Source organism: Nelumbo lutea, chromosome 2, assembly GCF_056320005.1.
Source record: "Nelumbo lutea isolate HS-2025 chromosome 2, American lotus-T2T, whole genome shotgun sequence".
NCBI lineage: Eukaryota > Viridiplantae > Streptophyta > Magnoliopsida > Proteales > Nelumbonaceae > Nelumbo > Nelumbo lutea.
The window spans coordinates 108,315,635-108,330,490 of record NC_142685.1 but is presented as its reverse complement, the minus strand read 5'-3'; the positions used below and the strand labels follow the sequence as shown (position 1 = coordinate 108,330,490).

Below are 14,856 nucleotides of genomic sequence, written 5' to 3'. Positions count from 1 at the left end.
CTCTCCTCTTCAATTTTCTCTATGAAATTGGCTTGTTTCTGCTCATCTTTCTGCTTGGTCCAACAGTCTACTTCTTTGCGATCCAATTTCTTGCAATATCGGCATTGGATAGTGCTTTTGTGTTGGCATTGATCACCAAATTGGCCTCTTCCTCTGCCGGAACCGCAACCTCGACCACCTCTGTTTTGTCCCCAACCTCTAGAATTTTCTGACTTTCCCTTGTAGGAAGACTCCCCCTTAACATGAAAAGCCTTCTCCTCTACCTTTTCATAGGATCTACTCAGTCTAGCTTCATGGGCTAACAGAGAACTCATTAATTCATCAAAAGTATAAGTAGACAAATCCTTAGACTCTTCAATTGCAACAACTATATGATTGAATTTTGAAGTTAAGCTCCTCAAAACCATACTCACAACAGTTTCATTACTAACACTTTCACCATACGACTTCATATGATTAACAATCCTAGACACCTTTGATAAAAATACTTGCACAGATTCTTTTTCTTTCATGGCCAATGTTTCAAAATCACGACGAATAGTGTAATTTAACATTAATTACCTTATTGTCACCCAAGAATTCTTGCTTCAGAATCACCCATGCTTGAGTGGAGGTGCTAGCTGCTGCAATTCTTGGAAAAATTTCTTCATCAAGGGCATGTTGAATGAGAAACAGAGTCTTTGCATCCTTCTTACAGGTTTCTCGCAACCGTTGATCAGGCTCAATCGGATTTGTGTCTTCAAATCCCTTCTCCACCAAGTCCCATAGCTCTTGAGACTTGAACATGGTCTTCATTTTGAGGCTCCAGAAGTGATAATTTTCCCCTTTAAAGACTAGAATTAGGGTTTCTAAAATGTTTGCAAAAGGTTTTAATTCTCGGGATCCATATAAGTAGAGAGTGCAACACTGTTCCTTGCAGTCGAGGGAGATGTCCTCTCTTGTCGGGCAGTGTTTGATCATTATTGGCTGAGAGGTTAAGTGTAAGGCCACTGAGGGTAATGCCTGATGGGCTAATCTTGCATCTGCCTATAGCCCCTGGGTTTTTATAAGGTGGCTTGGCCCAGGGACCACTTAATGCAAGTGTTGGGCCCAATAGAAGCCCATGTGATGGGTTTCAGGGGGTGCACTGTCCACAACAGTGTATTCGACCAGGCCTTGTAACAAAGGCTGGGCCGAACCCATGTGGCTGATGTATAGATCAATGCTTGGGTCCCACGCCATACAAAGAAGCCCAATTGGGCAATAGTTTGGAAGCAAGCTGATCTAATATGCAAATAAGATAAGATCAGGAGAAGGCTGATCTAATCTGCAAATAAGATAAGGGTCTTATCCTTATCACTTAAAGAGAGTCCAAATTCAGATAATGATCTGAATTAGGAAACTCCTGATAGGATTAGGAGCTGATCTCTTTAAGCTTGTAAAACAAGAAGGGGGCGAACCATCCAGAGCATCTCAGAAATTCCAGAGATATTAGATCTCGAATTACAGAGAGAAGAATACACAATGTGACTACGCCTTCTCCCTATGATCCCTTCCTACCGCCGCCATACTGCTAGTTCGTTCTCCAACCTTGTAGGAGTGGTCAAGATTGGATATTGACACCAGTCTTTGCTGAAAGGCTGATAGGAAGTTGTGCTCACTGCCTCCATTGGATTCTTGCTGAAGAATTCAGTTTGTGGGACGGGCCCTGTTGATTTTGCTCCTCCATCCACTGTGTCATCTTCAGTGGGAGTAGTCTTTGGTGATATTCTTTGGGCGTGAACACCTCTATTGAGAGATATTATTTCTCTATATCAGGTATATCCCTCTTCTACTGTATTGTTTCAAATCTGATTCGGTTTATGATTCAAGATTGATCATTGAAAACATGATTTTTCTAAAATAGGAAATGCAATTCCCAGTTGAAGGGAGAGAAAATTTTGAAATTCCCCCACCCTATTCAGCAAATTTTGGGCATCAATGTGATGGATCTCTCATCCCTTCAATGGTATCAGAGCTAGGTTCAAGTCTTGAACCAAACAAACCAGATCTGAAACTTGCGCAAATATGCAGAAGGTGTTCTACCCGATTTGCGCAGTTTAAAGTTTTTTCTGGGAAATTTGTTCCCAATTAATGGGCGAATGATCTGAAATTAATTTTTATAAATCTATAATTTATTTAGAATTGTTCTTTATTATTTTTTTTATTTATGGGCTATTCGTACAATTGGAGATCGAAATCTTGATTGGCTTAGTGAACCTGCGATTTGCAGTTTCTATTCATTCATTCTGGTATGTAAATAATTTTTTTTTATTTTCTAGACTGAATGTATAGGATTCGATCTGATGTAATATTAATAGAAAATTAGGATTTCTATTTATTTTATTTTGGATCGAAGCTGGCAGCGTAGGAAGGAGATTTCACAGATGATAAATTGTTATCTGCAATTTGTAGTTTGAGAAACTGCAAACTGGGATCTAACCTCTATTTTGTAGGATGGAATGTGCGAATAGCCTTATTTGAATGATTCTTGTTTGATCTTCTATTAGTAATTAATTTTAGATTAATTCTTGAATTAAATCTTTAATTAAAAATCAAACCCTAGACCCATTCAAACCAGATTGGTCCAAGCTGGTTGGACCGAATCTAGGGTTCGATCATGGCTGAATGTCAGTCCTATTTTTTTCCCACTAATGGGTCTGAGGATTGATAATTAATTAAATGTTTAATTGGGCCCAACCTGTAAAGGCCCAGTTTTAAGTTGTTAAAACTACTAAAAGCCCACTATGCGGATAAAGCTATATGGGCCAAACTAATCAACCCTAATTCAGCCCATATACCTAGATAATATTAATGGTTAATATTATGAATTAAAAATGGGCTTCAAATGGGATTTACAGATATTTAATTGATTAGATCAATTTATCCTTGTATGTGATGTATGGATGTGTGATGTGCTTCGAGCATGAACCATAAGAATTTGGTTCATGCAGTTTCGATAGTGGCTCTTGCGCACATCATGGCTGAATGCACATCATTGCCATGGTGTCCCTTTTGGTCATTGGATGACCTCCCTCAGTGGTGGGCCCCACACCTCATGGAGTAGATACGTGCGGAACACTAGCCGATTTAGGTCCACCGAAATCTAGCTTTATGAAAGTCAGTGGGAGCCACTTTGGTTTGACCTAGATCAAACTAGGGCGTAATTACTGTTCCCTCCAACTAATATGAGTGCATGTAATTAGGAGATTCATATGATGAACTCTCTAAAGGCCTTCCATCATTAGCATGAGGATGGGTCATTCAGTAATGAAAAAACACACCGAAAAATGGGCTATCCATTTGCTGTTGGGTTTGTCTGAATGTTTCATAAGATGATAGGGGCGTCATAGACTGATGTGGGAGGTGCTTCACCAGAAAATGGAAACTCTCTCACGGTACCTTGGCGTTTATGAATATGATGGGTAAGCACTCACTGGACAGAAATGTTTACCTGAAAACGACTCTGAACCTTGTTTGATAGAGGCCAAAGGGAAAGCTCATATGATGAGTGGATATGATCCTTCGCAGAAAGGTCGTGGGTTTATGCAACTGAAACAGTTGGCTCCATGCACCTTATGTGATTTCCCACATTTCCAGAGACAATTCGTAGTCTCCGTCACTAAGATGGGAGGGAAATCTCATAGATGAATAAATGGAAATGGAACATAGATTAAAAGCCATATCTATGTAATGAACATGAATCAAATTAGGTTGTGGACTGAGGTTTGATCTTTTATCAAAAAATGGCAAACGGACAATTTGCAAAGTTTCTTGATGACTACAAGCTGAAGGGCCCGAACTATGCCGACTGGTATAGGAACCTTATGTTGGTTCTAACTTCTGAAAAGTTAGACAAAGTGGCTAAAAATCCTGCCCCAGAGCGTCCGGGTGATAGAGCTTCTGAGGCCTGGAGGAGAGATTATCAGGACTGAGAGGAGAAAAACTCCCTTGCCCGGTGTTCGATCAGATTGAGTTCACCAAGGACATATTGGATAGTTTAAGAACAATGTATGAAGAGCAGAATCATTCTACTCACCAAAAGGTCTTGAAAAGGTTCATAACCGCTCAAATGTCCAAAGGGCAACAAGTTCATGACCATTGTCTTCGGATGATGGGCTACATCAATGAGCTTGAAGCTTTTGGATCCGGGCTGGATCTTGCGACCCAGATAGATGCCATCCTTAATTCTTTGCCTCCTTCCTTTACTCCGTTAATCATGAACTATAACATGAATAAGCTGAATGTCAGCGTACAAGAGCTCAGTAATATGTTGTAACGCAGAAGAATTGATTAAAAAGGATGAGCCTGTAGCTATGCTTGTTGAAGCTAGCAAGACAGGCAAGAGAAAGAGAAAGGCAAAGAAGCCTCAGAAGAAATCCACTAAGGGTAAGAAGCAGAAGAAAGACAAAGCATTGGATGCCTGCCACTTTTGCAAACAGACCGACCACTGGAAAATGAACTGTCCTACCTACCTGGAATCCAAGAAAGGTAATTTTGAATCATGTGTTATAGAAACTGATTTATTGGTAGCTTCTACATCTTGGTGTATTGACTCCGAGGCTTCAACTCATGCGTGTAACTCACTGTAGGGGTTCAAGGTAAGTAGAAAGCTGAGTGAAGGAGAAGTTACGCTCTACTTGGGGACTTCTGCAAGTGTTGCAGCCGCGACCATAGGAACCGTGGAGTTAATTTTTAGAGAATGAACAATTGTACTCAAAGATTGCCTTTATGTACAAAACTTAAGAAGAAATTTGATTTCTGTCTCAAAACTGTGTGCAGATGGTTATTCTGTCTTCTTTAGTAATATGATTACTATTAAAAGAAACAACAGATTCATCGCATATGGGGAACTAGAGAGCAGTCTCTATGTTCTACGTCCTTCTCTAGAAACTAACATAACCGAAACTACGTCGGCTGAAATCCCCAAGAAAAGAGTCTGTGATATAGTGAATCCCATGTGCTTGTGGCATTACCGGCTTGGCCATATCGGTGTTGACTGAATCACAAGGTTGGTAAAGGATGGTCCTTTGGATTTTCTAACTGTAGAAGACCTTCCCACTTGTGAGCATTGCCTATAAGGTAAGATGACGAAACGACCATTTAACGGTAAGCCTGAAAGATGTACAGACACACTTGACCTTATACATAGTGATGTATGTGGTCCCCTGAGTGTTAGGACACGCAATTAACACGTGTACTTCATCACCTTTACCGATGATTTCTCACGATATGGTTACGTGTACCTAATGAGACATAAGTCTAAATCCTTTGAAAAGTTCAAAGAGTTCAAACAAGAGGTCGAGAAATAGTTAGGGAGAGAAATTAAAGCCCTTCAATCTGATCGAGGTGGCGAGTATCTCTCTGACGAATTCAGGGACTACTTGAAGGACAATGGGATAGTATCACAATTGGCTCCTCCTGCTACACCACAACTTAACGGTTTTTCAGAGAGGAAGAGTAGGACCTTAGTGGATCCGATCACTTCTCATACACTCAGAGTTACCCACATCTTTTTGGGGTTACGCATTAGAGACTGCAATTTACGTGCTGAATTGGGTTCCAACCAAATCGGTTCCGAACACTCCATATGAACTTTGGACCAGAAAGAAACCAAGTGTCAGACACTTGAAGATTTGGGGTTGTCCAGCACACGTTAAAAAGAACGAGTGCAAACAAGTTGGAATCCAAGACCAGCCGTTGCCTATTTGTAGGCTAGCTGAAAGGTTCTGTGGGTTACCTATTCTATGACCCAAGTGAGCAGAAGGTGTTCTATAGCTGAAATGCTCAATTCTTGGAAACTGATTACATCCTGGACACCCATCGTCAGGAAATAGTTCTTGATGAGGAGAGCTCAGGAGCAGTGAGAGATGTCCCACAAGTTCCAGGTAGTGACCAACCCAGAAGATCCACTCGGGTATCTAGACCACCAGTTCGTTATGGTTATGACTAGGATAGTTACTTGGTGTAAAAGCAATTGGTTGCAAATGGACTATGAGGAAACATTTTCGCCCGTGGCCATGCTTAAATCCATTAGGATCCTGCTAGCTATAGCAACATACCATGACTACGAGATTTGGCAAATGGATGTCAAAACTGCATTCATGAATGGAGATCTTACTGAAGATATCTATATGCAGTAGTCGCAAGGCTTCATTGTTGCTGGTCAGGAACACATGGTATGTAAACTTAACAAATCCATTTATGCACTTAAGCAAGCTTCTAGAAGTTGGAACATCCGTTTTGACTCTGCTGTCAAATCGTTTGACTTCAAGCAGAATCCAGATGAGCCCTGTGTTTATAGAAAGTCTAGTGAGGATAAGGTTACTTTCTTGGTTCTGTATGTAGATGACATTCTACTCGTTGGGAATGATGTAGAAATGTTATCTACGGTGAAAGTATGGTTTTCGCAGCAATTCTCCATGAAAGATCTGGGAGAAGCCTCCTATATACTAGGTCTTCAACTCTATAGAGATAGATTGAAGCAAATAATAGGATTATCCTAATCTGCTTACATTGACAAAATAGTCAAAAGATATAGCATGAAGAACTCCAAGAAAGGATTCTTTTCAGGCATGGAGTCATTCTCTCCAAGAAGATGTCTCCCAAGACTTTTGAGGAGATTGAGGGCATGAAGGACGTTCCCTATGCCTCTGCCGTAGGGGGCATCATGTATGCCATGATGTGCACTTGCCCTGACATTGCTCAGGCAGTGAGTGTGGTAAGTGGATTCCAAGCCAACCTAGGGTAGGAGCACTGGACTGCTGTGAAAAATATACTCAAGTACTTTTGAAGGACAAAAGAGTTTTGTCTGGTATTCGATGGTAGTTCACTACAGATCCAAGGGTATACTGATGTCGATTTCTAGTCGGATCCATATGATAGAAATTCTACATCTGGATATATTTTCACGATAGGATCGTGTGTTGTTTGCTGGAAAAATAGCAAACAGGGGTCCACTGCAGACTCCACGACCGAAGCCGAATACATTGCTGCAAGCAAGGCTGCCAAAGAAGCCGTGTGGATGAAGAAGTTCGTTCACGAGTTGGGAGTAGTTCCATCTAGCACATCACCCATCCCGTTGTTGTGTGACAACAATGGAGCAATTGCTTAGGCTAAGGAGCCACAAGCCCACTTGAAGTCAAAGCACATCGAGAGGAAGTACTACGTACTGCGGGAGATTGTTGGTAGAGGGGACGTCCCGATTCAGAAGGTAGTGTCAGCGGAAAATGTAGCAGACCCATTAATGAAGCCACTATCACAGAAAGTGTTTGAGAAACACGTGGAAAGCATGGGACTTCGGCTTGTACCAGATTGGACCTAAGTGCAAGTGGGAGCTATTAGACAGTCTTTGTATGCCCTTAGCTCCAATCAGAATGATGTACTTTTGACATTTACTGTAAATGAATAAAGTGCATGTTTGATTCATGTTTTTGTGGTTTGTTTCTGTGTTATACCCTTAAGCTGGACACTTAATGAGACTCGTGTTTGTTTAGAGTGTTCACAACCGTTGGGTCGGTCTAGGGAGACCTATCCTGATAAGGCTGACACTAATGTGCCACCAAGTCAGTTGGGGTGGCCTGTCTCAGCCGCCAGGGTGAGACCCAAGGCACATATAGTGTAGAATTAATTGAATCTTTGTACCAGACTAGATTTCCAGTATTGCCCTGGACCTTGGAGATTAATGGGCAAAAACTGGAAAGTTACACCTAACCCCTAGGGGTTACCAATCAGTGAGATCCTTAGTGGGGGTCAAAACCTGGGTATGTTGAGACAATTTGAGAACTCATCTGAGTGGGTGATCATAGTGACAGGATCAACCCCTTTGTCGAACAAAGGTAATGATCGGGGATGCACTCTCTCTGATGGAAACCAAGACTGCTGGCAGCCGATTTCAATCGTTGAGATTTGTTTTGCAAAATATATTTTATATGAGATATAAAAGTATATATATTACAGTTTCTAAAATGTTTGGAAAAGGTTTTAATTCCCGGGATCCATATAAGCAGAGAGTGTAACACTATTCCTTGTAGCCGAGGGAGATGTCCTCTCTTGTCGGGTAGTGTTTGATCATTATGGGTTGAGAGATTAAGTGTAAGGCCACTGAGGGTAATGCCTGATGGGCTAATCTTGCATCTGCCCACAACCCCTAGGTTTTTATAAGGTACTTGGCCCAGGGACCACTTAATGGGCCCAATAGAAGTCCATGTGATGGGTTTCAGGGGGTGCACTGTCCACAACAGTGTATTCGGCCAGGCCTTGTAACAAAGGTTGGGCCGAATCCATGTGGCTGATGTGTAGATCAATGCTTGGGTCCTACGCCATACAGAGAAGCCCAACTGGGCAGCAGTTTGGAAGCAGTTTAGAGCACATAGACTTATTGGGCCTGAAGCCCATTTCGAATTGGCCTAATTTGATTAGTTAAATAGATGGGGCGGATCTGGGATTAAATCAGTAGATGGGATAGAGTCCTACCCTGTCCACTCAGAGACACTAGATCTGAATACAGATCTGGAAACCTCTTGATAAGATCAGGAGAAGGCTGATCTAATCTGCAGATAAGATAAGGGTCTTATCCTAATCACTTAAAGAGAGTCCAAATTCAAATAATGATCTAAATTAGGAAACTCCTTATAGGATTAGGAGCTGATCTCTTTAAGATTGTAAAACAGGAAGGGGGCGAACCATCCAGAGCATCTCAAAAATTCTAGAGATATTAGATCTCGAATTATAGAGAGAAGAATACATAGTGTGACTGCGCCTTTTCCCTGTGATCCCTTCCTGCCGCTGCCATACTGCTAGTTCGTTCTCCAACCTTGTAGGAGTGGTCAAGATTGGATCTTGACACCAGTCTTTGCTGAAAGGCTGAGGAAGTTGTGCTCACCGCCTCCATTGGATTCTTGCTGAAGAATTCAGTTCGTGGGACGGACCCTGCTGATTTTGCTCCTCCATCCACTGTGTCATTTTCATTGGGAGCAGTCTTTGGTGATCTTCTTTGGGCGTGAACACTTCCATTGAGAGATATTATTTCTCTGTATCAGGTATATCCCTCTTCTACTGTATTTTTCAAATCTGATTCGGTTTATGATTCAAGATTGATCATTGAAAACATGATTTTTCTAAAATAGGAAATGCGATTCCCAGTTGGAGAGAGAGAAAGTTTTGAAATTCCCCCACCTTATTCTGCAAGTTTTGGGCGTCTATGTGATGAATCTCTCATCCCTTTAGAAAGCTGGTTGTCGGACAAAATTAGGTACGTGATGCTTTGAGCTCGCCAAGAGAGGATGGGATTGGTTGGAAAGCTGGTTTCTGGACAACTCGAGATTGACAAGCTTTTTTAATTGGCCTAGGAATTGTGGGATGGGGGCGGAGATATTGGTTCCAGATATCTTGAGAATTTCTAGGTTATTCAATCGGGTGAAGGAGTCTGGGATGGTGCCAGTGATGTTGACGTTTGTAAACGCAAGCTCTGTAAGGTGGGGGAGGTCGCCGATGGCCGCTGGGATGTGGAAGGGGGCATAGATTTCATAAAAAAAGAGTGCAGTGACACGGTTGGTATTTGGGTGGTAATCAACATTTACCCAGCGACAACAGTCTGTGTTGGGATCCCAGAAGGCAAAGTAGTCAGTTAACCAGAGATTTCTTGATTGACAGGAGTGCTTTTTTGTCAGGTAGGTTGCAGCGGACAGAGGAAGCTGAGAAAGTGGGAGATGGAAGGAAAGATAATAAAAAAACAAGGAATATGAGAGAGAGAAGAGAGGTAAGTGAAGAAGGCATCCTGACACCACAGTTGTTCATTCGAATGTTTATCAGTTTCAATTCACTGGTTCGAGGAAAGATGGAGAGACAGAGCTTTGAATTTATAGACGTTTTGGAGCGGAATATTGACCAATCATTATGCGTTCTGATTCAACGTCAACCCAAATCCCAAAACACAGAAACTCAATGTTTTCTTCTTCCTATCTTTCTTTTTCATTTATTGGTTCCTTTGCTTTTTGTCTCTTTCCGTGTGCTATACATAAAATTTGTCTATAAAAATTATACAAAAATCCGTAGTTGGAATGGAAAAGGGAAACCAATGGATTCAGTTCAGAGAAGAAATGAGATTCAAGAACTAATGGCTCAGTTTGAAGGAGTACAAATACAAATATCAGTGTAAATACATAGAAAATAATATAAAATTATTTGTATTTGTATACTTCCAAATACAATTTATCTGGTATTTGAATCGAAGATTCAACGAGTCTTGTAACCTATAAAGAATTATATACTATGATGTAGAGATACAACCACAGAAAAATTCAGGTTGAATGGCGCCTCCTGGCCTAAGGGGCCTTCATAATTCAAGCCCATATCACCTTTGGGCCCAGTTTGGAATTTCTAGATACCCCGATCTGGGCCTATTGGGCCGAGTGGTCCGTTTCCATTCCTGTTCTGGATGTAGCACTTCTAAATCACACAATGAAAAAGAAGTAATGGAGCCCTCTCAGGGAAGGGCAGTACCCCATTAGGTTTTCTGAGCGACTCATTTGAGTTCTAACACCTTTGTACACAGAGATGTATTGTTGGTAGCAATATTCAGTCTTCCGAATGTGTTTGTCTGTTTTCGGTTAGTTAGTCTTCTTCTTCTTCTTCATTTGTATGATTGTGTATAAATCGAAGTCAAGCTTTATTTCCGCCTCGCCTTCAAAGTTGTCGGCGTATCTACAAGCACAAATCTTTTTCTTTGTTCTTTTCGGAATTAACCACAAGCATTTCAAAGAGAGAATGAAATCCGCCCCTTGACTTGAATGAACCCATATAAAATGCGAATTGATGTTATGGGCACAAGAGCTTCAAGCCCTCAGAGTCCTCACTCGTGCCCTCTTGGATATTTATATAGACTCAACTAATACTTTGATAATTGGATTGTCACTAAGCATCTTGGGTTGACTGTAATAGTAAAATAACTAAAATGGCCATTCAAAATTCGATGGACGCTGACTGAGATAAGAAAATATTATAAATAACGAAAATAGGTAAATTAATGCATGGGAACTCCTTTTTCATGTTTAGATTTTTTTTGCAAAATCTAATGTATTTTTCATTTCCCTTTTTTTCTATATTTTCCACTTTTCTTCTTTATTTATTTGTATTTAATGTATTTTTATGCAATCTCTTAATTTTTCTCTATTTTCTGTTTTCTTATTGTATTTCATGATTTTTTTTTATTTTTTTGCAAAATGTTCTCATAAAATGATACAAGGGTGGTTTAGTGTTTTAGAAATTTAGAAAAATGCACATGACAGCCATCTCTGAAGTTAAAGTTAAGTGACAAATTGCTAATGAAGGAACAAGGTGCTAGAATTGAAAGTTTCTTTCCTTTTTTTTGTGGTAAAACTAGAATTTGAAAGTTTAGGGTGGATTTTTGGCAAATGAAAATGGGGGAGGGGGATCTGTAATTTTCCCTTACATTTTTTCAATGCAATTTCTTACTTAGAGAATAAATACTATTCAGGGATCTCATTAAACAGGTTAAGTTTTTAAGTTGAATGGTTCTTTAAGATGATATCAAAGCCTTTTTTTACCAAGTAATCTAGTATTTGATCTTCATCTCCTCCATTATAATTAATTAATTAAATTTCAGAATAAGGCATCACCTAACAACTAATGATTTTAGGTTGAATGGTTTTTTAAAAGAGTTCAATACAAATACCTGTCCCCAAGTTTTTGTATCTAGGTCAAACAACCCATAAATATATAAACAATACACATTGTCCCTCCTCAGTTGGGTAACTTCTCTTTTTATTTTTCTGGTTATCTGATTTAATCCTGGGTGTTGGGTTTTTCTTATTCAACATTTTATCCTTACACTTTTTTGTTCATTTTTATTTAGAAGCTTTTTCAGTTTTTATCTCATTCATCTGTTACTAGTGAATGACCCCGTAGTAAGTACGGGGAATCAGTAATGTTAAATTTATATTAATGGAATCAATAATGTTAAATTTATATTTATTAATATTTTAAATAATTATTAAAATTTCAATAAATATTTATTTCAAAAAATAGCTTTTCAAAAATTATTAGAATATGGATAGTTTTCTTTTGTTATGATAAGTAAAGAGTTAAAGATTAACTGAGATTAATAAAATGTAGGCAGAAGTGGTTAGGAATTGTAGGTTGTGGGATTTAGTAGCAGCTTCTAAAAAAATGCCACATGTCTAACTTTCTAGAAAAATGAGGGCCATGTGTTTGAATGTTGGGGAGTGTAACTTGGTAGTGGGCTGTGGGACTTAATAGGAATTTCTTAGAAAATGTCACATGTCTAAATTTCTAGAAAATGAGAAATCTACTTTTTTGAATGATGATAGTGAGTTACGGGATTTAATAACTTCTCAAAAAAATGCCATGTGTCTAAATTTGAAAAAGCCACGTGATGGATGGTGGAACTGTTGCCTCAAAGCCTTCTTTTAATATATATATATTGCTTCGTTGCATTACCATGCACTTGATCTCTTGAAGCTTGAGATTGAAACCAAATTGCACGTTCCAAGTCACATGTAATGAACAAGTGTTGTAGTGTATGCACTTTCATCATTTCTACCCCCCATATTTACATTGCAATTTCATTTAAAGCATGGAAATGCAAATAAATTGAATGCAAAATTAATTTAAGCTCATTTTGGAAGGAGTACAAATGGAAATTTGTAGAGTGCAAAACCTTATATTTTGTATTATATTGTATGTATGTACACTATGCATATTTGTATTTGTACTCCTTCCAAATTGAGTCTTAGGGTCAAAACCTCTCTTGAATTCAGAATCAGAATGGTTTAATGAATCTCCCATATGTTCATTTCTCATTCCCAAGGGAGGGGGAGGAAATGATGATTCTCTCAAATGAGTAAATGTCATTCCAATAGGAAAGGGAATCGAATTCCAATTCCATAGCTTTATTCCCATGAACAAATTAACGGATCCTTATTTTCATTTCAAAGTTAATTTGACCTTGTTTGAAGTGCAAATGAAGTACAATAAAAGTTAAATTAAAGCAAAAGCCAAAGTAAAAAATGAATTTATACATTTCTGATTTGTACTCCCACGCATTCGTATTACTACAAATGAATTTGCACGGCAAACAAATACAATTTTATTTGAAATTGAAACATATCACACATAAAGCGTTGCACACATGCAACCACAACAAAAAAGAAGAACAATAAATTACAGACGACTATAGATTATTGCCTTATTGGAGGTGCTAATACTATAATTAATATATATTTTGAACATTGTTATGGTGTCCCGTTGTTCCCAAATTCCCTTTCTTCTCTTCCGCCGGTGCCGGATTACTTACACTGGTTGGGGAGCGGCGGTCCGCACAAACACTTATTATGAATAAAGTAGCCCACAGCTATGTTCTGCACGTTCCCACCCACCGGAATCCTCCCACATAACCGATTATAGCTTACGTCAAACACTTGCAACGAAGGCAGCTCGGTGATCTGCTCCGGAATGCTTCCTCTAATTCTATTGTGCGACAGCTTCAGAAACGACAAGTTCTTTGGAAATCTCACCTTGGAGAGGTCAAAGTCGAACAGGTTATTCGACAGATACACATTTTGGGCCGCTCCGTTCTCTCTGAGCAAAACGGACGCGTCACCCACGAACTTGTTGTAAGAGAGGTCGATGGAAACGTAGTTGAATTCTGCTAACGAAGCAGGGATCTCACCAGACAGAAGGTTGTTCGATAGATCAAGAGAGAAACCACCTGTGGTATTGAATCTCCCGAATGAGTCAGGTATGCGTCCTGTCAGTTTGTTCCAGTCGAGGTAAAGGTAACGCAGTTTTTGCAGATTTGCTAGGGAAGCCGGAATGGGACCCGAAAGCCGGTTGTAGGACAAGTCGAGGGACTCGAGGTTCTTGAGTTGGGTGAGGAATTCGGGAATGGAGCCAGAGAGATTGATTCTCCACATGCGGATGATTTTGAGGTTTTGAAGCTTGGTGATGGAGTAGGGGATGGAGCCGCTAATTTTGGTGACTCGCTGGAGCTGTAAAATTTCCAGGTAGGGAAGGTCGCCGATAGCTTCTGGTATTCGATCCATGCCAGTATTGAAAATGTTGAGCACGTTGACGCGATTGGTTTGATCGTCGCATTGGACGTAGCCCCAGTCACAGCAGTCGGTGTTGGGATCCCATGGGGTTAAGTCTGAAGGGAATTTTGAGGTAAAGGACTGCTTGATTTTTAAAAGGGCTGTTTTGTCGTCGGGATGACAGCGGACGGAGGAGGCGGCGGAGATGGTGAGAGAAGGGAGAGATGAGGAGACTAGGAAGAGAAAAACAAGGGGAAGAGAGAGTGAACCTGTAATGCCATGAACTCCCATTTCGATTGTTCTCCTTTCTTTAAGGATGAAACGTTTTCTTTTCTGATTGAGAAAATTTGCAGAGAACGGTCTTCAATTTATAGAGGCTCGATCCATTGCTTGATCTCATCCAATTCTGAGCTCTGTAGTTAAGTACAAAGCGATGAAGTCAGCCATCTCTGGAGTTTCTTTAACTTTCCAAAACCGGGATTTTTGTTCCACAACCAAGGAATGAAATTCTGTGATCTAGTTCAACTAATGGCATTGGAATGAGACTGCTGTGAACAAGACAATTAATGGCGTAGGACCCATTTCTTTATCTTTATTATATCTAGATTTACAGTGTCAGTGTCATTATTCAAAGTCCATGGTCCATGCTCATCACTGAATAGACACATCACGCGTAGGCGTAAATAGAGAAGTTGATAACGAAACACGGATTGACTTAGGTACATAGCGACGTCAAATTGCCTCGTATCATGATTATGTTTGTGTA

The 14,856-nt window shown here is 39.9% G+C and overlaps 1 protein-coding gene across 1 annotated transcript; it reads right to left on the bottom strand.

Moving 5' to 3' along the window:
* Positions 1-13,109: 13,109 nt before the first annotated feature.
* LOC148872640 (polygalacturonase inhibitor-like) lies at positions 13,110-14,610 on the bottom strand. The gene has a single exon (XM_088972668.1). It carries the CDS (start codon positions 14,379-14,381, stop codon positions 13,347-13,349), a length of 1,035 nt encoding a protein of 344 aa, XP_088828794.1. The 5' UTR covers positions 14,382-14,610; the 3' UTR covers positions 13,110-13,346.
* Positions 14,611-14,856: the final 246 nt, after the last annotated feature.

Coding starts and splice junctions, on each gene's coding strand:
- LOC148872640 (XM_088972668.1), bottom strand. CDS start 14,381: ATGGGAGTTCATGGCATTACAGGTTCACTCTCTCTTCCCCTTGTTTTT.